General features: G+C 48.7%; 9 protein-coding genes across 9 annotated transcripts; 5 read left to right on the top strand and 4 right to left on the bottom strand.

The window, feature by feature from the left end:
• Window positions 1–956: 956 nt before the first annotated feature.
• FOBCDRAFT_51600 (uncharacterized protein) lies at window positions 957–1949 on the bottom strand. Its single transcript, XM_031189753.3, has 5 exons — window positions 1606–1949; window positions 1498–1556; window positions 1352–1445; window positions 1189–1276; window positions 957–1130 (listed from the first exon to the last, which is right to left on the bottom strand). Exons 1-5 carry the CDS (start codon window positions 1696–1698, stop codon window positions 1033–1035), a joined length of 432 nt encoding a protein of 143 aa, XP_031033738.2. The 5' UTR covers window positions 1699–1949; the 3' UTR covers window positions 957–1032.
• Window positions 1950–2075: 126 nt separating this feature from the next.
• On the top strand, window positions 2076–3670 carry FOBCDRAFT_189274 (rRNA-binding ribosome biosynthesis protein NOP15). The gene is made up of 3 exons (XM_031189752.3): window positions 2076–2186; window positions 2234–2293; window positions 2352–3670. The coding sequence occupies exons 1-3, from the start codon at window positions 2159–2161 to the stop codon at window positions 3371–3373; spliced, it is 1110 nt and encodes a 369-aa protein (XP_031033737.2). The 5' UTR covers window positions 2076–2158; the 3' UTR covers window positions 3374–3670.
• A 1182-nt stretch (window positions 3671–4852) lies between these two features.
• On the top strand, window positions 4853–6690 carry FOBCDRAFT_279059 (uncharacterized protein; the record flags this gene model as incomplete). The annotated part of the gene is made up of 3 exons (XM_031189751.3): window positions 4853–5053; window positions 5124–6241; window positions 6294–6690. The coding sequence occupies 3 exons, from the start codon at window positions 4853–4855 to the stop codon at window positions 6688–6690; spliced, it is 1716 nt and encodes a 571-aa protein (XP_031033736.3).
• Window positions 6691–6907: 217 nt separating this feature from the next.
• Window positions 6908–8170, bottom strand: FOBCDRAFT_298168 (uncharacterized protein; the record flags this gene model as incomplete). The annotated part of the gene is made up of 2 exons (XM_031189749.3): window positions 8059–8170; window positions 6908–7961 (listed from the first exon to the last, which is right to left on the bottom strand). The coding sequence occupies exons 1-2, from the start codon at window positions 8076–8078 to the stop codon at window positions 6908–6910; spliced, it is 1074 nt and encodes a 357-aa protein (XP_031033734.1). The 5' UTR covers window positions 8079–8170.
• Window positions 8171–8668: 498 nt separating this feature from the next.
• On the bottom strand, window positions 8669–9699 carry FOBCDRAFT_231000 (CHD5-like protein-domain-containing protein). The gene is made up of 3 exons (XM_031189748.3): window positions 9420–9699; window positions 9180–9366; window positions 8669–9114 (listed from the first exon to the last, which is right to left on the bottom strand). Exons 1-3 carry the CDS (start codon window positions 9504–9506, stop codon window positions 8765–8767), a joined length of 624 nt encoding a protein of 207 aa, XP_031033733.1. The 5' UTR covers window positions 9507–9699; the 3' UTR covers window positions 8669–8764.
• A 46-nt stretch (window positions 9700–9745) lies between these two features.
• FOBCDRAFT_298166 (uncharacterized protein) lies at window positions 9746–10761 on the top strand. Its single transcript, XM_031189747.3, has one exon. It carries the CDS (start codon window positions 9767–9769, stop codon window positions 10748–10750), a length of 984 nt encoding a protein of 327 aa, XP_031033732.2. The 5' UTR covers window positions 9746–9766; the 3' UTR covers window positions 10751–10761.
• Window positions 10762–14018: 3257 nt separating this feature from the next.
• FOBCDRAFT_51582 (aspartic peptidase domain-containing protein) lies at window positions 14019–16115 on the top strand. Its single transcript, XM_031189745.3, has 3 exons — window positions 14019–14305; window positions 14361–15447; window positions 15494–16115. The coding sequence occupies exons 1-3, from the start codon at window positions 14132–14134 to the stop codon at window positions 15814–15816; spliced, it is 1584 nt and encodes a 527-aa protein (XP_031033730.2). The 5' UTR covers window positions 14019–14131; the 3' UTR covers window positions 15817–16115.
• A 493-nt stretch (window positions 16116–16608) lies between these two features.
• Window positions 16609–18992, top strand: FOBCDRAFT_230996 (transmembrane amino acid transporter protein-domain-containing protein). The gene is made up of 4 exons (XM_059609850.1): window positions 16609–17708; window positions 17766–17928; window positions 17984–18556; window positions 18634–18992. Exons 1-4 carry the CDS (start codon window positions 16827–16829, stop codon window positions 18660–18662), a joined length of 1647 nt encoding a protein of 548 aa, XP_059465788.1. The 5' UTR covers window positions 16609–16826; the 3' UTR covers window positions 18663–18992.
• A 1973-nt stretch (window positions 18993–20965) lies between these two features.
• Window positions 20966–22462, bottom strand: FOBCDRAFT_243388 (ras family-domain-containing protein; the record flags this gene model as incomplete). Its single annotated transcript, XM_031189741.3, has 6 exons — window positions 20966–21170; window positions 21258–21412; window positions 21512–21646; window positions 21724–21921; window positions 22050–22077; window positions 22395–22462. 6 exons carry the CDS (start codon window positions 22460–22462, stop codon window positions 20966–20968), a joined length of 789 nt encoding a protein of 262 aa, XP_031033726.2.
• Between the last annotated feature and the right edge of the window lie 1308 nt (window positions 22463–23770).

Here is a 23770-nt window from a genome sequence, read left to right as displayed (position 1 = left end):
CGATCAACTAGTTACCTAGGCCTGTGAAACGCTTGTTGATGCGGGGGTGGTCTCTGTGACAGGTCCGTCTCGGATCACGTTTGGTGTTTTGGAGTTTTACCCTTTTGCGCTGTTCCTAGTGCCAAGCGAGTAATATGCGACACATAAGGATTGGGATGGGTTTCTTACGTAGCGACCAGTATAGGCCTAAAGTGCTTAATTAAGTCTATATAGGGTCGTATCAACCAACGTTAACAGGGGCTGTTTTTGTTAGTGGTGAGACGTCAAAGAGACAGGTCCGACAAAGCCAAGAACGGGACTTGGCTACTCCGTGCGTGCTCAGAGTCCAAGGCCCAGCCACCTGAGGTTTCTATTATACCAGAATTGCAGTATAATATCGTCGACCCGATGCTCACTGAAGCCAAGAAGGGCCAAGCTAATAAATACACTTATCCTCGCCGTTTGAGCGGCACGGAGGCCGTTTCACCATTGATCGTCAACGGTGAGGTTTCATCGACATAGTCTCGTCCGCGATAGACCCTTCCAGGCACAATAATTCGGACGACAAAAAGTTTATCGCTTTGACAGGGCATGAGACCTAATATGTGACCTACCTTAATCGCTTTGCGTGTATCATTGGTGTTGCTATGGATGCTTAACTGATAACCATACTCTGCGCAGTATTGTATCCACAGAGAAGGAGACCTGCCTGCACCGTACTTAGCGCTGGTATAGTCTCTTGGGTCACAAATTGCGGTCGCTATATCTCGACATAATATGAACTTACAGCAAACCTCTAAATTCTGGCCTTGGCATCTTGAGGCCTCTCGTTTCGACGGAAACGCCACGAACCTCTCCTGAATCCATCCGTTCTCATCCATCCATGAACATTTCCACGTGAATCAGCGGCCGATCTTGCATCGTAGCATCAATGGCAACAGCCCGACCGAGAAACCCATGCGTATGCCATGACTTTCTCTGACAAAATTGGGGATGACTACCGCTCTTCCGTGTTTCAAGGATGCAAAATTGTTTCTTCGCTTACGAACCATCCTACTTCTGCTGAGCTTGCTGTTGTCCTTCGTACAACCCTGTGTAGTACCCAGCATAGTACCATGACATAAGGAGTTTCTTGAGGCTTTCGTCCTGAACTGTGTGTTTTGATTAGTCCTATATGACAAGAAATACCATTCAAGGATCTTGACTTACCGGAACCTAGGACGGTTTGTATAGGAAATGAGGAAGTCCCTTGTGACGCGATTGGCTCCTTAGACTCGTTGCGCGACGATGGGATCTCCTAAGCTTCCATGTTAGTTGTCTGAGCATATGAAGTCAAGATTCTTATGGTACAGAGCAACATAGCCAAACCCACCTTGTTTTGTTCTGCTGTTCCCGAGTCCAACTCAATCTCTTCTGTTTCTGTAACTTGGGGTTGCTCAGATCCAGATTCAGCCTCCGCCTCGGCCCTTCGTTCACGAGTTAGCCGAGTGAATCCCACCTCTTGAGGATTCAACTTACCGATTTTGAGGCTCTAACTCCCGTACACTTCCGCCCTTAGCGTGAATGCTGTGATATTTCTGCAGGATGTCTGTCAGTAACCGTTTGCGATAGAGAGAACTTACTTACCTTGTACTCTTGTAAGGCTTCGTTCCAAGAGTCAATCAGGGCAGAATCATCCCATATCTCCTCTTGTGTCAGTTTCTCTTGCTTTTTTGACATCTTGTGCAATCAAATGTCGAACTGCGAAGATGGAGAGTTCTGGGTATTGAACTGTTAGGTTGTGTTTGAGAAGCTTCGGTTTCAGATGGCTGAGGTCGAAGAGTTATTGTCTGCTTGGTTCGAAGTTCACAAGAAGCATAAGTGCCGAATATGAGTCGATAAGATTCTGTCAAGAATATAAATTGAGTTGTCAGGTAATGGTTGATGATGTCGATTGGTCTTATTCTGTATGTCACAGCGCTGCCCGGGTTGTAAGCTTCAGAAGCTACAGACACTTTTTAGTGGACCAAGCCGCTGAAAGGACCCCAACCCCCACTACGATAAACTGATAGTGCACGCGATTCTTCACCGCCCAGAGCAAACATGGCAGAATCCCATTTTTTTTCAATGGCCCACGCATCTTTTTCTGTGGGAGTCTAGCTTTTGAGTATCTAGCAACAAGACAACCAAATCAGACACAATGGCCCCAGAATTGAGAAAGAGAAAGTGTAAGTAATTCGAGAGTCATGAATATTCATGCGCTGACTCTTTTTAGCCGCTTCGGACATCAAGAAGCCCAACGGCGCTGCCAAAGCTGCCCAGCCTAAGCGAAAAGGTAGAGACATAATGCCCACGATATAGCTTTTCTTGTGTCGCTAACACAGCTTTTACAGCCCCCGAGGATGCATCGCCTGTGTCGCTGAAGAAGCAAAAGTCTGTCAAGAAGACTGTTGTCACAAAAAAGGCCGCTACCAAGCCGGCGCAAAAGTCCAAGAGCAAGCCCGAGGAAGTCAAGGTCGTCGAGGAGGAAACCACCACACTCGATATCCCCGATGAATCTTCCGAGTCTGAGGCGGAGGAGGGCAAGGAGGTCCAGGCGATCGTGAAGGAGCTGGACTCTGACGACGAGGACATCACCGAGGGCGACTCTAGCTTCAAGCAGGGACAGGATGTCGGCAAGATCCCCAAGGTCTCCAAGGATGTGCAGAAGGCCGCCAAGTCTTCCGACGAGGAAGCTGGAGTTATCTACATCGGTCGCATTCCCCACGGTTTCTACGAGCATGAGATGAGACAGTACTTTGAGCAGTTTGGCCCCATCGTTGCGCTACGACTTTCCCGAAACAAGAAGACCGGTGCCAGCAAGCACTACGCTTTCGTCAAGTTCGAGGAGGCCTCTACCGCCGAGATCGTGTGCAAGACCATGGACAACTACCTTCTGTTCGGCCACATCCTCAAGTGCCGAATGATCCCCAAGGAGCAGGTTCGCGACGATTTGTTCAAGGGCGCCAACCGACGATTCAAGAAGGTCCCCTGGAACAAGATGGCAGGCCACAAGCTTGAGAAGCCTTTGACCGAGTCTGCATGGGCGAACAAGGTTACAAAGGAGAACTCTAAGCGCGCAAAGAAGGCTGCTAAGCTCAAGGAGCTTGGTTACGAGTTCGATGCCCCCGAGATCAAGGACGTGCCAGCCCCTGCTGCTATTGAGAACGGAGAGAGCGAGACCAAGGCCATTGAAGATGCGCCCGCTGAGAAGGAGGAGGAGCCCAAGGTTGAGGAGCCCGCTGAGGTCGTTGAGACAGTTGTCGAGGAGAAGACTGAGGTCATTACCGAGGAGAAGCCAGCTCCCAAGGCCAAGGGCAAGGCCGCAAAGGGCAAGGCAACAAAAGCAGGCAAGGGCCGAAAGGCAAAGGCTTGAGTACGGAATTGTTCAATTCAATTGGGTTTCGGAGTTTTAAAGCGGCATAGACATAGTTTCAAAAGATCCATGTATAATGAAACGAATGCAAGTTGGATCATCAGTCACGCGCTTCTTCTTTTTCTACAAAAAGGTTTTCAACGATGATATATGTACGCACATAAGCGAACCCATAGCACTCATAGGAAATAAAAGAGCAAGCAATGGGATTATGAAAGGCGATTATAGTCTACTTCGCGCTCGATCGCGAAAAAGCCACGGAAAACAATGGTCTTTTTCAAAAGTGTGATTGCGAAGGGTAAAAATATGTGAAGAAGAAAAACGAGATTCGACGCGCGAGACAGATAAGAAAATAGCATCGTGAGGATCCACTCGAATATGACTAAGCTCGATTTCACCTGGACATTCAACCAGAGCATCTTGTCCAGCTTTTTGTACTATCTACTCAGAGTTAACTGACTTGATTTGTTGCAAAAATATCTGAATCAGCTTTGAATTCGTATCTCAGATAGTTTACCCTCGTCGAGTAAAATATCTTGCATAGATCTTGAGTTCGTGATTCACTAATGCTTATGTTTGCGTCTCTTACACGAAACGCTGTATAGGAACCAACTGATTGAGGTTCATGATGGGCCACATTGAATTCACCGAGTAATGAAAAACCCTATTCTTTGATCCGACGTATCATAGCAGTCTTTCTTTATGGCACCTGGCACTGACTGCAGTTGCTGATAAGTGAGTCAGTGCAAAGGAGGATGTTTCACTAAGATGGGAACAGAAAAGAACATTTTGTTCTCATAACTGTGGCACAGAATTGACAGTGTTTGAAAGGGATCCATACATCGAATCAGAGAGAGTTGAGCCGTGAGTTACTGTTCCATTATATGTAAGTAGCGAACCATCCTCAGTCAGTGATTGGAGGCCATTCTCGAGTCTAGATCCTGCAAGGTACATGAACAGCAGCTGCAATATATATCACACAGTCGGCCATTGGTTTTTGAAAGTTAAGAGAATATTTTCATGATCAAAATCATATACTCGTGCAACTGATATAATGCTACAGTAGTAGCCGGCCGACAATTCGGAGCCGACCTCGCCGGAAGATCAGCCGTTGAAACGTCTCGGAACTCCAGGGCACTTCCAGGCCAAGTCCACTAAAATCCACTAGGTACGTCAGCTGGTAGCTGCTGACATGCAATTTGGAGACGGGACACCACCTACCAACGGAACCTAACACGAGGGAGGGTCAGTAATTACTGACACGTACCAAACATCCAATTCCCGTTTGTTCCTCTTAAAGCAACCTGTAATCCACCCACAGGCGCTAGGATTATCTGCACGACATTGAACCTCTAGATCTGGGTCTGGATGCTCTATCCAGACTAAAAAACTCACCATGTCTTCCACCGTCGCAACGAACCCGACCCAGGAGACGAATTCAGGTGCGTGCAATCCCTACCCCTGCCAATTGACGTGGAAATGGAGATTCGAGAACGTGTCCTAACCCATGGGGCCTCGCTTCCTACTCGTGCAGGGTCGTCAAAAAAGAAGAACAACAAGAAGAAGAAGAACGCCAACAAGAACAAGGCTGCTGAGCAACCTGTTAGTGGTAGTTCAGACCCTCAACAGGGTTCAGATAAAGAGACCCTCGAAGACGAGCCCGAGACACCCACTCAGCCCGTACGTAGTTATGATGCTCACCTCCCATATCATACAATTGCGCGCGCGCTGACATGTATCAACTCCACAGGAAACTCCAGTCAATGCAGACGCAGTCAATGCAGACGAAGTCGTAAACGAAGAAGCTCCTCCTGCCTACAGTAACGGGCATGCCGTAGAGCCTAAGGCTCAGAGCAACGGGCTCACACCCCCTCCAGTTGATGGCGAAAAGGAAAAGCCCGACGATTCAGATACCTCCGCCAAGCTAGAGGCCATGAGCCAGGAACGAGAGGCCTTGCGGGCCGAGGTCGAACAGCTACGGAAGCAGCTCGAGAATATCCAAGAGACGCATAGCAATGAAGTCACACAACTCAAGAGCGATCTAGAGGAGAGCAATGCTGCCAAGGAGAATGCCGAAGAAGAATACCAGACCCTTCTTGGTCGAGTTGAGAAGATTAAACAGACGCTGAGCGACCGGTTCAAGCGTGACAAGGCAGAGCTCGAAGAAAGCAAAGAGCGTATAGAAGAGCTCGAGGCAGAGAATGAGGAACTAAGAAATAACGCTGTATCGTCTGGAGACGATGTCGCCAAGCTAAAGGAGGAGCTACAAGATGCGACCAGGGAGCTCAACACTCTTCGAAGTCGCAACAACCTATCAGCACAAAACTGGAGCAAGGAGAAGGAAGAATTGGTCCGACATGTTCAACATCTTAAGGAGGAGATGGAGACCACAGCCAATGCCATGGGCGAATGGGAAGTTATCGCCATGGAAGAGCGATCCATTAAGGAGAGCTTGGTCGACAAGGTCTCGGAGCTAGAGGAACAAGTTACTATCCTACGACAAAACTACGAGAACGCCACTACAGAGCGAGAGAGCCAAACGACCCTTATCGAAAACCTACAGAACGCCCTCCGCGAAATCCAAGATGCTCGCAAGAAGGAGCTTCGCGATATGGTCGAAACAACCGAGGCGCAAGTCCAAGCTCTCAAGAAACAGGTGCAAGAAGCCGATGCCCGCGCAAAGGAAGCTGAAGAAGCCAAACAAACGCTCTCACAAGAGCTTGAGCGAACAGCGCCTTACGAGAAGGAGGTCAAGGAGAAGAACCTTCTCATTGGAAAGTTGAGACATGAGGCGATTGTGTTGAACGACCACTTGACGAAGGCACTACGGTACCTCAAGAAGACAAAGCCGGAAGACAATGTTGACAGGTACGTCTGGTATATGACAACTCATATGAAGCTTTATGCTAACTACGACTAGACAAATCGTCACAAACCATCTCCTCCACTTCCTCACACTCGACCGCGGTGACGCCAAGCGTTTCCAGGTCCTCCAAGTAATGGCTGGCTATCTCAACTGGACAGACGAGCAACGAGAGCAAGCCGGTCTCGCTCGTCCAGGCACATCATCTAATTCTCTCCGCCTACCCATGTCACCATTTACACGCACACCAAGCTCACCATCTCTCAGCACCGATCTCTTCAACGAGTCAACATCGGCCAAAGACAAAGAGTCTTTGTCTGAGCTATGGGCAAACTTCTTGGAGCGCAGCGCACAGGAGGGCGCTCTGGAAACACCAAGTAGGAAGGGTAGCACTAGCAGTGCTGCTACGGGACCAGTGAGGCCAGAGTCGACAAGGCCGGAGTCTAAGACATAATGTTGAATGTTGGAATTATGATGTGGAAATTACACTATATGCATGTATGGAGTGGACACGGTGCATGTTTCAGGGAGAGACATAACGCTCGATTGTTACAAGAGAAAGGATGAGATATGGTTTTCATGGTTATTCAAGCCAGGTTTCAACGGTCATAGACCTCTATGTAAGAATAGCTCTGTTAAAGAAGGGTTGGGATAATACGCAGGAGGACGGATTAGATACTATCGTCGTCTGCCGTTTCTCCACGCAAGGAGTGCAATACATTTTGTGCATATCCTTCAGCGTCCCTCGTTATGGTCGCCACATCAATGCGATTAGTCAATGCATCGTTGACTCCCTCTACAACCTCCCTTTCCTCCATGACCTCGCCCATGAGGCGCACTTCGTGGCTCCAGTAGGCATGGCTTCGTGATCGAAGATCTTCATCGCGCAGCGCAGTGTTCTTGACAATGCCGAGAGCACTAAGCTTGCTCTTCACGATAAGGAGAGCACGGGAAGTTGCCTCGATGCGCTCCACGGGCGATGGAGGCTCGACGAAGGCGCGGTTTGTAGCAGATAGATATAGAAGCCAGCCCAGAGCTGCATCGAAAGCTGCGAGGGTGACGAGGCGCGCAACTCTAGCAGTCCAGTAAAAGAAGTCAACTTCTGACAGACGCAGAGCACGTGCGTTGGCTTGATAGTTATAAGAGTTGACAAAGTAGATATCGAGAGCGGCAATAGTCATAGCAGCCATTGTAGCCTTTGGTCGCCATTGGGAACCAGCTCGCCCTGTGAAAGTCGGACTCGTAACGAAAGCAATGGCGAAGAGGTTCGCGATATGAGGCCACAGTAGTTGTGGTAGAGCATAATAGAAGAATGTCTTTGGCTCTTCCGAAGTGCAGAACGGGCAGTTCGCGAGCACTTCAGGCCCAAATTGCAAATATAGCAGCCGACTCTCCAAGTTGACAAATCTGCCCCTCAGCGCTTCGTCTTGCTTCGTAAGAACATTGTCAGGTCTTCCGACTGCAACACGGTTGAAAAGAACATCGACTGGGATCTGCAGGCGACTCTGGGTCGCAAGGAACACGTTCTCGGGTGCGAACGGTGGTAATGTCTTGAGGATGTAGCTGATGATTAAGAAGGCGAGGAGGGCGAGCGCAACGCGGACTTTGGGCGGTACGGGAACTATAGGCGCATGTCGGGCTTGCGAAGAGGCTTTGACGGATCTATAGTATGATATGGCCTTTGGTAAAAGTATAGGGCCAAAGAATATGAGGAGAGACCGGAGACTGGTTAAGGTTAGTTATTGATTGTACACGATGTGTAAGTGGCTATCAAGAAGAATAAAGTCACGAGGACAAATTCAATACTAGGAGATGTACTTACGAGTCCCATGGGATCGCCATTATGGCGTATATCAAGCCGAAATGGTCGTGTTCCTTTGTTGGTTCTGAGTTGTCGAAGTTGAACACGTTTTGCTCCAAGATCGAGACGAGGCTGATAAACGACGTCAGTCCAGGAACAGCTACAATAAGGCAAAGGTGGCGCCCAAGCCCAAGGTAGGCCTGAAGGACAGCGTCTGTCGGCCAATGTGGGGGCTTAAACTTTTGGTGGGGCCGACGTCTCTTTTCAAACGTAAAACTTCGGATTTTTCTTCTCTTTAACAAATTTCTTTCCTTCTTCACCTCAACCATTCACCACAAGCAACTCCTCTTCTTCGCCTTTTTGTTCACAATCACACCCCTCACAATACTCACTATAGCTCAGTAGCGCAATAATATGGCTCTTGCGCCGTTATTCACTGCCTCCCACTCCCCCCGTGCATCCGTGTATCATCATTACCATTGGCACTTTCGAAGCTTTGGCGATCTCTCTGTGGTCGCTAGAGTCAATATGTTGCCTAGATCAAGCCCCAAATACCCTGCCAAGGGTTATTCTCTGTCGTGTTACAAAGTCTCAGCTTTGGCAATGAGGAACTTTGCGTCAAATTTATCTAAGAGATACATCTCCCCAATCGTAGTCAAGCTTTGCTTGTAAATATGCATGTTTTTACTATGTGCGCGAACTAGCTACATCTATCAATGCGGTTTGCCTATGACTTCTTCTTCTCCTCCGCAGCGACCTTCTGGGCTGCGACGGGTGCTTCCTTGGCCTGCTTCGCGTTGAGGAGCAGACCAGCGATACCCACGATCAAGTCGCTGAAAAGCGCGATAACTCCTGTGCATGCCAACTGCCACGAGGCGATGCTCACGCTTCCGATGGGGGCGCGAGGGAAAGACAGGATCCATTCTGCCCAGTAAGGGAACCAGCCGTAAGGAAGCCAGAACATGGGCTCGGTAGCGTACCAGAAAGGCAGGAAGTATTGCGGAGCGCGTGTAACGACGATTCGGAGAACGGTGAGGATCTTGTCAAAGTTGGATCGTGCTGCCTCGTTGGTTTTCTCTGTAGTGGTCATTTGTCAGCTCTCTCTTTGATTCCCCTGAATCTCTACGGCAGATGCGACGTACTGGTCTTCTCTAGCTGTTCGAGAAGCTTGTCGTGCTGACGACGGAGCTTTGCCCACTTGGCAAATTCATCCTGACTACTCGTGGAGTTCAGATCTCGTCGGACCTTGAGATAATCGGCCTGGAGCTTGCGTTGCTCGCCGGCAGCCTTTGCTGTCGATACGGGGAGGAAGTTTATTATTGTCCAGAGCTTTTTCAATTAGTAGCTGAGCTAGATGACACGGCCTGGGCTAAGTAGCATACCAAGTTATTGATTGCGGCGGCTCCAATGGTATTGACGAGGTTAACAACAACTTCGACAACGAAGATGCTGAGCATTAGGGAGGCCATCTTAGGAATCGAAGTGTATCTTATCGGTAGTAACGGGTGATAAGCGTTGAATATGTGAGCTCTGTATTCGGACCTGCACCAACCTAAGGTTGAGCTCGTGATGTTGATGATGATGTTGGTTTTGGTGGTTTGTTAAACGTGGTCAAGCCATGTCATAACCCCGACACTTGCATGGAGCTCCATAGAACCCCTCCACACCACGTCGGTTGAATCAAACCTACCCTATACTTCCAACTCACTTTCTTTCCTCGATCATCCCAATGTCACGAGCACTCGACAAGAGTCTCAAGGAATCTCTTAAGCATGGCGATCATCATTCGGTATTTCTAGAAATCTCAAGTGTTCTTATTCAGCCTTCAAATGAGCCTCTAGAGATCGAATTGTTGGGTAAAAGCCACATCCTAGATGCCAATGTATCAGTCTTGCGAGATGACAATGCCGTGGCCATACCAAAGTTACGCCTTGTGCAGGCTTTCATAGTGGCACAGAAGCTTCTTAAACAGTCCCAGGCTGATAGCCAGCGAGTATCATCAGATGATATCTCAAGGTCAACTGCAGTTATTCTGTTGATGGACCCAGAGCATCTGACAGCTGCCAACACAAGAAAGCGACTGATCAGAGACAAATTGAGAGAACAAGATCTGCAAGACAGACTTCACCTCGAGAAACACCTGATTGATAGTTTACTGACCAGTCGGCTTCATCGACATACGAAATCGCCAACACTATGGAATCATCGTCGATGGCTGATACAACAATTTCGTGTTTACAACATCAATGTTCCAGCCGAGAATGACCTCACAAGAACCATCATGGTATCTGGAGAAAGACACCCACGGAATTACTATGCCTGGTGTCACGCTAGATACCTGATCAACGCCTTTATCCTACCTTTGTCAAGTTCACAAGAAGGAATATCACGCATGATCATCGCTACGCAAAAGTGGTGCTTTGCACATCACAATGACATATCTGGCTGGCAATTTCTTCTATTCCTGCTGGACAAGCAACCTGCCGAAACATCGCCTGTGTTTCGCGAGACATTGAAACTCGCAGCCTCGTTCAAGTGGCGGAATGAGTCTGTGTGGTACTTCCTTCGGCTTGTTGCTGCTCGGGGAGTCGCAAACACTGACAAAGAGGAATTTGAAGGCCTGCGAAAGACACTCTGGGAGACCGCGTCTGAGGACAGCATTGAGAAGAAGACGCTTGAAAGAGCAGAGCAGTGGCCCATGGCTAGTCAATGATCGTGGACGACTTCGTAAGGAACCGGAGTTGAGGATCTAGGCTGAAACCGAAACTCATTCATGGGTTGCCTCACGGGTGTCTTTCGGGTACATGCGACTACGAAACATGGGAATAGACATTGGAAATAGAAACAATACGGTCTCAACTGGAGCACAGACGTTAAAAACCGATTATATTGTCACGATCCTTATCAAAATGAAGATCTGCCGTCTCTTTGACGGTGAAATATTGAACCCTGAGAGGCCCTTGGCTAGTGACCTATCACAGCCGAATACAGATATGGTTAAAAGCTGCAATATATGAATTCAAATTGAGGTCTACCCTGATCGACACGATCCGAGCAGATAGTGCTGCCGGGGTCGAGATTAAAATTCCGAGAGGCATTGACGGAGCCGTGCGGTTGTTTCATCAACGGGGTCAGTTGACAAGGGACTTCCTGGACTATGAAGCTATCCACTTGTGTTTAGGCATTCTGAATTAGCGATGAAGTCATTGAATCGCATGCAGCGAGCAGAGATCCATCGAATATATATTGGAATCTCAGTGAAATTGCATGGCTACTAAGGAGAGCTTGGCGCCAATGTGAGAAGGGCGGAAGCCAATGAGATGCTGTATTGTAGATTGGAACATAGAGTGTGCATGTCCTTGCGATCGGAATGATACATTTGTCCAATTTGGCTCGGGGAAAGATTGAACAGAGGATATTGTTATCCCCAGCTTGTTTGCAACTAAGAACAATGGCTGCTTTTGCACGACGATGGGAGCTTTGACGTTGCTCGCGTCAGGGATGAGCTTGGTTGTCATGCGTGAGCTTAGAGAACAAACATTAAATCGGAAACAAATTCCACGTAAATAGGTTTGAGAATATGATATGTTTTTGCATTACCATTACTTAAGAAGGATTGGGCCTGGAACTGAGTCAATAGCATCTCGATGTTGCTGCTTTCATGTGAATACAGGGCAACAGGGATAGGAACGTATCCGAGAATCCATGTACACGTGGAGAAGCAGCCAGGCGGCCGATAGTCCGACCTCGAAAGACTTGTGATAGTTGGGGCTTCAGCTCAATGAACCAGTAAACTGAAATACTGTGCAATGTGATCAATATAGGCACTGGTCAAGTATCAAAGTGTCAACTTTACCGCCGCATAATCTGCAAAAGAAGCGCCTGATAATGACCAAGAGGATCTAGAAGAAAACTGGAGCGAGCTGAGTGTTTTGAGGCTCACAGTAGTCAGGGGAAGTTACGTGTTAGAGCTGACGTTGACCGGTAGAGTGGCGCCGTCGTTTGACGCGTAAGGTAAGGAGACAAAACGCTACTGCAAGTCAGTTGAGAAAACAACAACTTGAACTTGGCGATCCGATGGTGTCGAGTCAAGAGATGCAAGTCTAAGGGGACTTTGGCGCCAGCTTGACGCCAGGGCATCAAGCTTTAAAACTTCTTGACCATTGATATCAATGCAGAATTGGAATTTGGTTACATGGCTGTAACGGTCTGGTTATGAAACTCTGGATTCAACGTTGTGATAAGGTTAGATATGGCCAAGACTTCTAAAATCTAATGGCTGTTGGGATTCAATTCCTTGACGAGGCTTTCTTCTTCATACGCCATAGCCAATACTTTGAATATCAACTTCAGGCAAGGGAACCACAATATTGCTCCTGGTTTCCACAGAACGCGTGTTTCGTTTTCACCATTGACAGTTGAAAACGCCTGAATCAATCGGCTGAAGCTTGTTTTTTTCCTTTTGCCGCTTGCTCCACGTTGCGTTACACCATATCTCGTGTGTGCCACTTTGTGCAGATCTTGGGGGGAGACGTCTAACCGAAAGCATCAGCTGCACGCTAACTTATCCGTCCCAGGGGCACAGAAAATTGGCGTTAGACCCTGTCTCGGGGAGTTGTCACTCAACGAAAGCAGCACTTTGCATTCAACGTTCAGGCAACGTCGCTGTCTTTGGGTACGTATTAGGTATACGAGATGATGAAGTAGCACCAGACAGAAAGAGGACAAGCATATTTTCGGCCGATATCGAGGTAGCATGGGGGACAAGCAGGCAAGGTAGGGCAATCTCCACAGCTCGAGTCCACCGTAATAAACAAGCGGCTAAGAGTAACGGGCCATTCAGAGGCTGACGACCCCTGAACCTTACAGATGAACGTTCGGTGGGTGTCCAGTGATGAGCAGAGATGCACTCTGATGGCGGGCGGGTCGAAATGCACGTCGACTCAAGCTGGCATGTGGTGGAGAACGTTTTACGAGCGGCGTTTCTCTTTGTTGTTTTCAGGTCCCGTAGTGTTTGACGGTTGATTCAGTCCGTCAGATGATGAGATACCTGATCTACAGGTACTGGACCTTGGTGATCGTCGAGCCAAGATAACTAATATCCAATCAAGGGGTCTATTTAGCTTGGCTTTGGATCTAGAACCAAGCCTGATTATGAGAGATGAGAGAGAACTTTGGTGGAAGAACGAAGGTTCTGTGGTCTTCGTATCGTGGATATAACGTTGGTATCATGCCATGATAGTAATGTGATGTGTCTATTCTGACGACTCTTATCCCTTCCGTTCGCCTGCCTCTTTGGGACGATATCTTCAGCAGGTACAGGACCTTCAGGTCACTTTCTATCCCCTGTATCTAGGTAGTGCGTAGGTTGTCTTGAACTACAACCTCGCCGGGTGCTCTCTACTCTCCACTAGCTGTGGCTATCTCCCCATACCAAGACTAACCCACCTCTTCCCGTCATTCTCTATCCCTCCGAACTCCACTCACTCACCTCGACCTCTCTCAACCTCTTTTTCTATGCTATACTCTACCTTACCTTAATTTGTAATAATTCCCTCCCTCCTCCGACTTCCCTCAGCTTTGTTCCTTTCTGTTTATTTCCATTTCTCGTATTTGTATTTGCACATTTCTTTGTTCCTCTTTGTCTCTCGTCTCGATCCAGGACCTCAGCCGAGTACTCCGACTTCCGAGAAACCTCAACGCCCTGTTCCAGAAAAAGAGAGACTCGAGTTGGTCTCACTGTAACCAAGCCACTTCCATTGTCTGGCTTGTGTTTGTTGCATCTTCGCTTGTCCAACTTGCATCAGGTTCTGGTTATCAGTCGGCATCTTTGCTGTGCCGTTTTGTTTCCAATGCTGGGCTCGTAATTCTAATCCTTTAATACATCTCGCCAACTCTGGCTCAAGAGGCCTCGCCTCGATTCTGTCTTCCTGTTCCGGACGCGTTTGAGACAAGCTGTTCCAATTAGCTTTGGCTCTGGTCTCACTCCGTTTTTGTTCAATACAAGCCAATCCAGGTTATATCAACCACCTCCAAGTGCATATTCCATACGCGCCAGGGAGGTTTCGTTGAATTGACTCAATATAGCCTCAATATGCGTCCAGGATCTCTATTGGTGCAATTGGCTTTGGCCTCATCTGCCCATGCCTTCTTTCCTTATAGTCCGAGCTGGCGTGTCGATGTAGGACAAAAGCGTATGGCACGAAGTCCCAAGAGTGTGGGCAATGGTGGTGGCGTGCGTATGGATATCAAGCAAAGATCACCTCAGGTTTGTTTCTGGAGAATTGCTTGACAGTTTCATTCCATTGACCGTTCAATTACAGTCCAGCCAACCGATAACTGAGAGAGCAGCTCACGAAGCAGCACGATTGATTGCCAAATATGCCGGAGGAAGCATCCCTGACCCCAGTACGCTGCTCAAGCGTGATAACAAATACGATGTCATGGAGGCCACAGAATCGACAAAGGAGCACACTCAGGGTGTTGACCAGGACGGAACTGACTATTCATACTTCATCGAGGTCGAGATTGGATCGGAAAAGAAGACAATGTACATGCTTATCGACACTGGCGCTGGATCAAGTTGGGTTATGGGCACTTCTTGTACCAGCAAAGCGTGTGAGATGCACAACACATTCGGCGAAGGCGACTCGGACTCTCTCGAAGTGTCAAAATCCGACTTCAACATTGCATACGGCTCTGGAAAGGTCTCTGGTACCTGGGCAACCGACACAATCACTGTGGCTGGCATGAGCATCAAGTATCAGTTCGGATTGACGCATACGACTTCGGACCAGTTCCTCGAATTCGCTTTTGACGGCATTCTTGGTCTCGCCATTAACAAAGGATCCGACAGCAACTTTCTCAATGCCCTGGCCAAGTCCAAGGAAGTCGAAAAGAACATGTTCTGCGTTGCTCTGAACCGTGCAGCTGACGGTACAAACGAAGGAGAAATCAGCTTTGGCTCACCGAATCCCGACAAGTATTCCGGCAAGATCACGTATACTTCCATTGGCGAAGACAATGACTGGGCTATTGAGATCGACGACATGGGCTACAACGGCAAGAAGGCAGATATCGGTGGCATCCGCAGCTTCATCGACACTGGAACATCTTTCATGTTTGGATCACCGGACAACGTTAAGAAGCTCCATGCTCTTATCGACGGAGCCCAGAGCAGCGATGGCACCACATATACTGTACCTTGCGACAGCAACGGCAACTTGACCGTGACTTTCTCTGGAGTCGACTATGTCATTTCACCAAAGGACTGGGTTTCCCCTCCCAACAAAGATGGCAAATGCACCAGCAACGTCTACGGTTTCGAGGTTGTTAAGGGAGCGTGGCTCCTGGGCGATACCTTTATCAAGAACGTCTACGCCGTTTTTGATGCGGACGAGCGCCGAATTGGTAAGTTTACATATTCCAGTGATTCGACTTGTGCTAATGGGAATAGGCTTTGCTACCAACGCTATCACAGATGGCTCAAGCGACGACAGTGAAGACAGCAGCTCTTCAACAAAGACCATGACCGCCAGTCAAGCGACCAAAACGTCTGATGACACCGAAGAGACTGGCATCACAACAACCTCTGGATCAAAGGCAAGTGCAGTACCAGATATGGGTCTAGGCAAAGAATCTGTCTCATCTGGCACTGCCACTGCTGACTCAAGCGAGCCAACCGAAACAAAAGACTCCTCAGCACCTTCAGGGCCATTATCACAAGCCCGCTTCACATTCATTTTCTGTATAGTATCATTTTTCGCCCTCCTGGCCTAGAAAGAGTCAGATGAGCGGCACTACATTCTTTTTAATACCCAGATACAATCGTTAGAAGCGCAGAGAAGCGCGTATACATATTTTGAGAGCTGCATAGAACACGAAGATATCGTGCGAGGGGATACGAGGACAGAGAGCTCATAGCATGGGATGACAAGATGTGGTTCGAGCTACAACGATACCCGATCGAGCAGAGGAGAACATGACGGGTCTCTACAGATGGCAGATGAAGCCATGCTATAAGTATTTTTTAGTAGACATAGACCATCAACGCCAATAGAAACATTGGATGGACTGAATTGCTTTCTGATGGTACTAAGGTGAATCAACAGCTTGGTGAAGATCAGAGTGTGCTTGAACGGACAATTATAGCTCATTCTCAGACGACAGTTCCTAAGGTTTTGGTGAACGCCCCTTGAATACAGCCGTTGAAAAGGAGAGTGTAAATTGGACCCCTATTTTTGAGTCTCTGGAATTGTAAGGGTCTTTGAGTTAGGTTTGAGGCACGATCAACAACGGTGAGATAGCGTTATAGCTCAAATAAAGAGAGTTCTTGTGCAATTATTCATTTGATCGTAGAATAGCAAACAAAACTTCTCAATAGAAGCCTCAACCTTTATTTAACACCTCTTCAAATATTCTTGGAATGATCCGTGCCCCTGCATAAGCCTAGACACAACTAGTGGGCGATTCCAGCGATTTCACAAGGGGCATTACGCCAATCCCAGCGCTTATCATGCTGCAAATGACGCTAATGTTTGCTATCCATGCTTATCTGGGGGAAGGACAGACAACCAACCAACCAACCAACCTATCCTTAGAACAGGACCTTTCCATTTACAACTTACAACCATTCGACTTTCTATCCTTTTGCTTCGCAGTCGATCTTTTACACCTAATTATTTGATTATTTCTTCCTTTTGACATATACGCGAGCGAATCGAACATAATCCTTTATTCTTCCGGGGGAAAATGTACACGCAATATCAACTTGCTACTCCCCTTCGACAATGACGCACGCCAGGAACGATGACCCCCCGAACCCGCACGGCGAAGACCGCGGTCTCCTAGAACACGGGCACGATTACGACGACGACTACTTTGGCGTGGGCGACGACGATTATAGCAGTGGAAACGCCAGCGCAGACTTAGGAAAGGCTTCAGGCAAAGTTGAAGCTGATGGCCAGCCCCGGACTCCCGGCCGCGTGCGCTTCGACTTGACACCGGAGATTGTGGGCGTTAGCAATGGAGAAGCTTTTGGCGGGTTTGCGGATCGTGAGAGACGGTCTTCAGATGATGCGTACTTTGATGTTGAGGAGGTGACGAGTCCGGGGCGGGCGCATCGTGTACCGCTTCTGACGGACATTGAAGCGCCGAGTGTGGCTCTTGCGAATTCGATGGGGGATCCGTCTGAACAAGCTGAACATGAGATGAACCGACCAAAGTCAGGGCTCAAGTCAGCCTTCATGAATATGGCGAACTCCATCATCGGTGCGGGCATCATTGGCCAACCATACGCTGTGCGCCAAGCCGGACTGGTCGGGGGAATCTTGCTGCTGGTAGGCTTGACGGTTGTAGTCGACTGGACGATCTGTCTTATTGTCATCAACAGCAAGCTCAGCGGGACGAGTCATTTCCAAGGAACAGTTGAGCACTGCTTTGGACACTCCGGGCTGATCGCTATCAGTGTTGCGCAATGGGTCTTTGCGTTTGGCGGAATGGTCGCATATGGTGTCATTGTTGGCGATACGATTCCTCATGTCCTAGTCGCTGTGTGGCCGAACTTGTCGAATGTGCCTGTAATAGGACTCTTGGCAAATCGACAGGTTGCCATTGCGGTGTTTGTGATGGGCATTGCCTATCCCCTGACGCTGTATCGCGATATCTCTAAGGTGAGAATTACAATGCGGATCGTCCTGTTGGAATTTGGGCTAATGGAATTTGGGCAGTTGGCTAAGGCAAGCACGTTTGCGCTTGTTGGTATGGTGGTTATTGTTCTCACCATCCTTATACAAGGTATCTTGACACCATCGTCAGAACGGGGCTCGTTTACACCTTCACTTCTCCTCTTCAATGGCGGTTTCTTCCAGGCCATTGGTGTTATTTCATTCGGTAAGGACCTGTCTTGATCATCTGAGCTTATGACCAGAGTTGCTGACCTATGTAGCCTTCGTTTGCCATCACAATTCGCTCCTGATCTACGGGTCTCTCAAGACACCTACCATTGATAACTTTTCCCGAGTCACTCATTACTCAACTGGTATATCAATGGTGTTTTGTCTTGTCCTCGCTCTAGGCGGTTTCCTTACTTTTGGTGACAAGACGTTAGGCAATGTCCTCAACAACTTTCCAGCAGACAACACCATGGTCAACATTGCACGTCTTTGCTTTGGCCTCAACATGCTCACCACCTTGCCCCTGGAGGCATTTGTCTGCCGTGAAGTGATGTTGACATACTTCTTCCCTGACGAGCCCTTCAACATGAATCGTCATCTCCTATTCAGCACAAGCCTTGTTGCGTCAGCTCTGGTGCTAAGTTTGGTGACTTGTGATCTTGGTGCTGTGTTTGAGCTTGTTGGAGCCACGAGTGCTGTGGCCATGGCTTATATCTTGCCTCCGTTGTGCTATATGAAGTTGACGACGCGAAGCTGGCGGACATATATGGCGGGTGCAGTGGTCGTGTTTGGTATGATTGTCATGGTCATTAGTGTGATCCAGGCTGTGCAGAAGATGATCAACAGTGAGTTCCCCTGTGTGCCCTGTGAAGATCTGGATCTTGGACTATTGGTCAATGGAATATGTACTGACACTCCACAGGCAAAGATGGACCGGCGCAGTGTGTATAAGCACCAGGCGTTTCTTACCTTTACCTCTTCACTTTTATTCAAACAACATTATAGCATAACGAAGCACAACAGACATAGACCCTTATTGGGACAACAAGCGTGTAAGATAGTATGCATGAAAGCAAGATGCGTGACTGCAGGGAGTATCGCTGCTTGAGATATATAAGTCATGTAAAAAAGGCGGATGATTTGGTTGCAAATTTATCAAATAAGATCAAAGAAAACCATGTACCATGTACATTGGATTGTGTAAGGAGTTACATGGCGTGATATCGGTATTTCAATCATTATAGAGTTTTCAGTTCTTCGGCAGATGAACTTGTATTCTTATTGCTCTTATCTCTGCTTATGGGTGAGGTGAAGCTATGATATCTGGCGAGGCAATCACTATACTTTGACCAACATGTTGAAGCCAATATTTCTGGACAATAGCAGCTTTTCAGAGAAACTATTCCTTTCAGACCTTATGTATTCTCAACATCCATATCATAAGAACAACTTACTTCATACACCGCTGAAGCTGTTATGACCTGTTTCTCACACGATCCTCCATTCCCCACCCATCTTTCAACCTCCGCGGGATAATCAAACATGACTTCCACTGTCTTTTCTCAAAACAAGTCAGCATCCATACAGTGTGCCACGTTACTGCCGTACCTCACAGCAAGTGGATCACAAAAAATCACCACAAAAAGAAAGTGAAGCTACAAGCACAAGGAGAGGGGTGTCACACGCAACGAATAGCAGGAGGGGGTAAAACAAAGCAGAAGCCCGCTATTTGCGCTTACAATTAACGAACCCCGCTTTGGGATAGAGAAACATACGTAAATCTCGTGTGAGAGAGGGATGATTTGTTTGAGGTTGACGGTTATATATTAGGTTCCCTTTCCCCTCTCTCTGTGGTCCCTTCTTTAGTGCTCTCTCTCTATAGTCAAACTTCATCTCTTCTCTCTATTCTCATCACATACTATTCGTATATCAATCAGTCAAGATGCAGCCTCTTGTTGACTACCACGATAACACTTGCCCCAAGTGCAACGCCGCCATCGAGGGCGGCGGCAAGACTTGCGGTAGCTGCGGTGCTGTATGTCTAATACTCGCCCTCTCGTCTCTATCTGACATGATGCTGACTGCTTCTAGCACTGCCCCGTCTAAACTCCACAAAGACCAAGAGACAGATTCACGATGATATGATGAGACGGACGAGAAGTTGTTTATACCGGTGTTAGGCTAGGTCAGGGATGCATACAATGGAGTGTGGTTGGGGGTTTGGGTGGTTGCTGTGATGAGGCCGCTGTTCGAAAGCGTCACTCTCTTTTTGGGCGGTTGATATTCATGCATTGGGTGGTATTGTGAAGCAGAGGATACGCTCGCTCGCTCATTTGTTTTATCTCGATACTGAGGAAACAAGACTGGTATTTACCTCATATCATCGTGTGTGCATCGTGAACTGTCCCTCTTAAGCTGCGCCGCGCTCGCATAGCTGATCATACCAACTGCCTCACTTCCGCAGTGATTGATGGGATTACATCACTGATATCACCCAAACCAAAATAGGCTCGGCGCCGATCAAAGAGTCTAGCATGGGATGGGGGCCACATGACTAGACATTGGCACGTGGACAAGGAGGCTGTCTTTGAGAAGACCAGTCAAGATACGGATACCAAGACGGAAAAGCATCTTGGTTCAAGCTGGCTGAGGAATGACAGCCAGTTATAAGTAGTGTAACATGACATGCCAATGCATAACAAGATACAAACAAGACAAGCTAGGTCTAGGTAGATAGGGATGGTCACGTCGTTCAAGAGCATACATACATTAACATCACAAAAACAGATAGACAGGATATACAAAAAATCAAGAGATTAAACAGGCAGGCCCTACGCAATAGATGTCCCATCTCCATGGTCTAAGTAACGGTCTCGAGGCTTCAAGAGAAAAAACGAAAAGATTTATGGCCTGAACCGACTTGGTTCCCCCAGCCGGACCCCATATCCACACAAGCAGACACAAACGCTCTCGCCGTAACAGCCCACGGAGCTTCTCCCGGCCTCCTGACACTTCTCCCTGATAGTTCCTCATCTGTCAGTCTGCAGTGACCGACAGACCTGGCAGGAGAGCAAGGAACGAGAGCCACTCCTCATCCTCCTCCTCAACAGCCCCCCCAAACAAGAAAAAAGACATCTGGCCCACCTCCCCCATGCGCGACAAGCACATACATAAAACAAAGGTCCCGCTCGCATGCCAGTGGTGATAATAAAAAAGACGAGGTATCTGCCGGGAAAAGTAACCGCCTGGGAGATTCAGGAGGTCCAAGAAACCATGGGCTCTGCCGACAAGAAAACCATCAATCCAGCGAGAAGGGTCGGCGCGTAGGCCGATGGACCAGACATGAGCGAGACGATATCAAACTCCAGATTCCGAGAAAACCGATGCATGCCGACAGCCTTCTCCTTCTTGGCTGCCACGAACCCGTATCCGAACTGCCGGGGCCAAGTCGAGGTTGAACTGGAACGACAAAGGATTACAACGCAGGGTCAAGCCACGGCACGTGTGCGTGGGCTGCGCTCAGAGGGCTTCCATAGCGCCCTTTACAGAACAAGGCACTTCTTGTGCTTGCTACCACGGGTGCTTCGCGACAGCAGAGCAGCGCGAGTAGCGTGCTCGAACACCTCGCGGACACCCTCGTTGGTCTTGGCTGAGCACTCAAGGTACTTGTAGGCAGCGATCTTCTTGCGAACCTCCTCACCCTATCGACAACTGTTAGCATGTTTCAAGAAGACGTGCAGCAAGCTGGCCAATCAAGTTTCGAGAGCTTGATTGGCGCTTGTTGGGGCAATGTATCGTACCTCCTCGGGGGAGACAGGCTTCTGACTGGTCTTTCGGAGCTCCTCGATGGTCTTCTGGTCGTATCGCAAATCCTTCTTGCAGCCGACAAGAATGATAGGGAGACCTTGGCAGAAGTGCAGAACCTCAGAGATCCACTGTAAGAGCACGTGTCAGCAAAGCTGTATCAATAGCAACTGAAATCCAGCCATCTGGCACTGGAGGGCGAACAAACCTTCTCCTGGACGTTGTCAAGAGAGTCGGGAGAGTCAACAGCGAAGCAGATCAGGATAACGTGGGAGTCGGGGTAAGACAGGGGTCGAAGACGGTCGTAATCCTCCTGACCAGCAGTATCCCATAGGGCGAGCTCGACGTGCTTGCCATCAACCTCGACATCGGCGACGTAGTTCTCGAAAACGGTGGGGACGTAGACCTGAAGGCGGAATTGTCAGCAAGGAGGTTGTTGTGGTGATGCCCGTTGCATGATAAGGCTGTTTATCAAGCCGCGTGGCTAAGCGTGCGAAGGTTGAAAGGCGACGCCGCAACAAAGTCAATTCTTACCTCAGGGAAAGTGCCCTTGGAGAAAACACTGGAGGATTAGTTAGCATCGTGTTGATCAAGTGGTTTAGAATAATGATAGCGATGATGGTAATGAAAACGGCGACGGAGGACGGTGAGGTGAAGCAAGGGGCATGTGCGTTTATCACGGTAATGATAGAGCTGATGGCGTCAAGCGATGCGAAGCGCTGGGCTGTCCAAGAGACCAAAAACTATCATATCGCCCTCTTCTTGAGACTCTATCTGATAGAGACATTGTAATGCCAACGTGGCGATGGATAGGAACGTGATGGGCGACGGGAGGTCGACTTTGAAGTCGTGTCGTGTCGTGATAGAAGGCCAACTCACATCAACAAACAGGTTTTACCACAAGCACCATCGCCGACAATGACGAGCTTTCGGCGGATCTCAGCCATGGTTATTGATTAGATGTGGTTTTTGGTTAAAAAGTTGAAAGAAATGGACGAAGTTGCTGGCGTGAAATGCGAGCTTGAGCTTGAGCTTGGGAGATGGTGCAGGTTGTGAGTTTCGCGGAGGGCGGCGGCTGCGGGTCGATGGGGATGGGAAATGGATGGATAGAGAAAGAGGAGAGTTTGAGTTGGGTTAGGTTGGGACTGGCAGTAGAGAGAGAGCGAGCACCTCAGTCAGAAAAGAGACGCGAGGAAGAAGGGGCTTTGGTTTTTTGGGTGAAATAGGCTTGGGCTTGGTTTTTTTCTCGCTAGGACTGGGGGCCCGACTGTGCTGCAGGCACTGGAGCGACAGCCCGGGGCGGGTGCCAGGACAGGATAGGACCCAACAGCGGGTGGGCAAGCACAGGACAGCAGGCAGCCAGGGCAGTTCCAAGGACGGGAGGTACCTCTGAATAGCGCGTCAAGAGTGCTGGAATCAAAGTACCAAGTGCCAGTGTCAACGGTCTTGGTGCCGGTGATGCTGGGGGTTGGGCAGGGTTGTTGAGAACAAGCAAGGCGTTTGCAAACCGCACTGTGTTTTGATAGCGTATCTAAGAGCAGACAATGACAGCTGAAAGTAGGTTTCGGCTTTGAATCAGAACCAAGTTTGGAGGTTGATTCACTTTGCTAATGCTATGCCTCTAGCTTGTCATATATCCTTTGTGCTTATTTGAACTATCATATTGAAGGTGTCAACAGCCGTCCGCGTAGATAAGCCTCCTGAACATCAGATCTTCAATCAGGGATTGACAAGGCTGCAAGCTTTGTTGTTTCCCTCTGTTGCTGGGGCTGCGAGCTGCTGGGGCCCGGACTGGGCTCTTTGATGATGAATGTTTCCCCTGGACTGGGCTGGGCTCAAAAAAGAAACGCTCACTTGACCAAGGTACACTTTCACCGATATTCCCACACAAACGGTACTTCTGCTCCGTCACATTACGCGGAAAGGGTCCATCCTGAGGCAACCAACGGCGTGGCCCTGGCTTCGGCTGGTGGGTGGCAACAACCGCTAACACCGTCTCCTTTTCAGCGAGTGATTAGTGGAGTCTCGTCACAGTGCGAAAGGTTCTGGGCAGTGCGCGTCACAAGCCTCCCTCTGCTAAGTTATTTCCCAGGAGGGGAATTAACTGACCCATTTTATCCATCTTACCGAGAGTGCTCCGCCAAACTTTCAGTGGTAGATGCAAGACGGGACAGATTGGATAGATGAGCGGGAGGCCCGTTGTTATTCGGTAGGTTGCTTGGTTGCTTTGCTTTGCTTGCATGCGGTGGTTGCGT

Source organism: Fusarium oxysporum, chromosome IX, assembly GCF_013085055.1.
Source record: "Fusarium oxysporum Fo47 chromosome IX, complete sequence".
NCBI lineage: Eukaryota > Fungi > Ascomycota > Sordariomycetes > Hypocreales > Nectriaceae > Fusarium > Fusarium oxysporum.
This window is presented reverse-complemented; position numbering and strand designations above follow the sequence as displayed.

Coding starts and splice junctions, on each gene's coding strand:
- FOBCDRAFT_51600 (XM_031189753.3), bottom strand. CDS start 1,698: ATGTCAAAAAAGCAAGAGAAACTGACACAAGAGGAGATATGGGATGAT. Junction 1,446..1,497: donor GAGTTAGAGCCTCAAAATCG/GTAAGTTGAATC, acceptor TCGTGAACGAAG/GGCCGAGGCGGAGGCTGAAT. Junction 1,277..1,351: donor GAACAGCAGAACAAAACAAG/GTGGGTTTGGCT, acceptor ATGGAAGCTTAG/GAGATCCCATCGTCGCGCAA.
- FOBCDRAFT_231000 (XM_031189748.3), bottom strand. CDS start 9,506: ATGGCCTCCCTAATGCTCAGCATCTTCGTTGTCGAAGTTGTTGTTAAC. Junction 9,367..9,419: donor CCGCCGCAATCAATAACTTG/GTATGCTACTTA, acceptor TAATTGAAAAAG/CTCTGGACAATAATAAACTT. Junction 9,115..9,179: donor CGAACAGCTAGAGAAGACCA/GTACGTCGCATC, acceptor TGACCACTACAG/AGAAAACCAACGAGGCAGCA.
- FOBCDRAFT_189274 (XM_031189752.3), top strand. CDS start 2,159: ATGGCCCCAGAATTGAGAAAGAGAAAGT. Junction 2,187..2,233: donor AGAATTGAGAAAGAGAAAGT/GTAAGTAATTCG, acceptor GACTCTTTTTAG/CCGCTTCGGACATCAAGAAG. Junction 2,294..2,351: donor TGCCCAGCCTAAGCGAAAAG/GTAGAGACATAA, acceptor CAGCTTTTACAG/CCCCCGAGGATGCATCGCCT.
- FOBCDRAFT_298166 (XM_031189747.3), top strand. CDS start 9,767: ATGTCACGAGCACTCGACAAGAGTCTCAAGGAATCTCTTAAGCATGGC.
- FOBCDRAFT_51582 (XM_031189745.3), top strand. CDS start 14,132: ATGCGTCCAGGATCTCTATTGGTGCAATTGGCTTTGGCCTCATCTGCC. Junction 14,306..14,360: donor TCAAGCAAAGATCACCTCAG/GTTTGTTTCTGG, acceptor GTTCAATTACAG/TCCAGCCAACCGATAACTGA. Junction 15,448..15,493: donor TGCGGACGAGCGCCGAATTG/GTAAGTTTACAT, acceptor TAATGGGAATAG/GCTTTGCTACCAACGCTATC.
- FOBCDRAFT_230996 (XM_059609850.1), top strand. CDS start 16,827: ATGACGCACGCCAGGAACGATGACCCCCCGAACCCGCACGGCGAAGAC. Junction 17,929..17,983: donor CATTGGTGTTATTTCATTCG/GTAAGGACCTGT, acceptor TGACCTATGTAG/CCTTCGTTTGCCATCACAAT. Junction 18,557..18,633: donor TGTGCAGAAGATGATCAACA/GTGAGTTCCCCT, acceptor GACACTCCACAG/GCAAAGATGGACCGGCGCAG.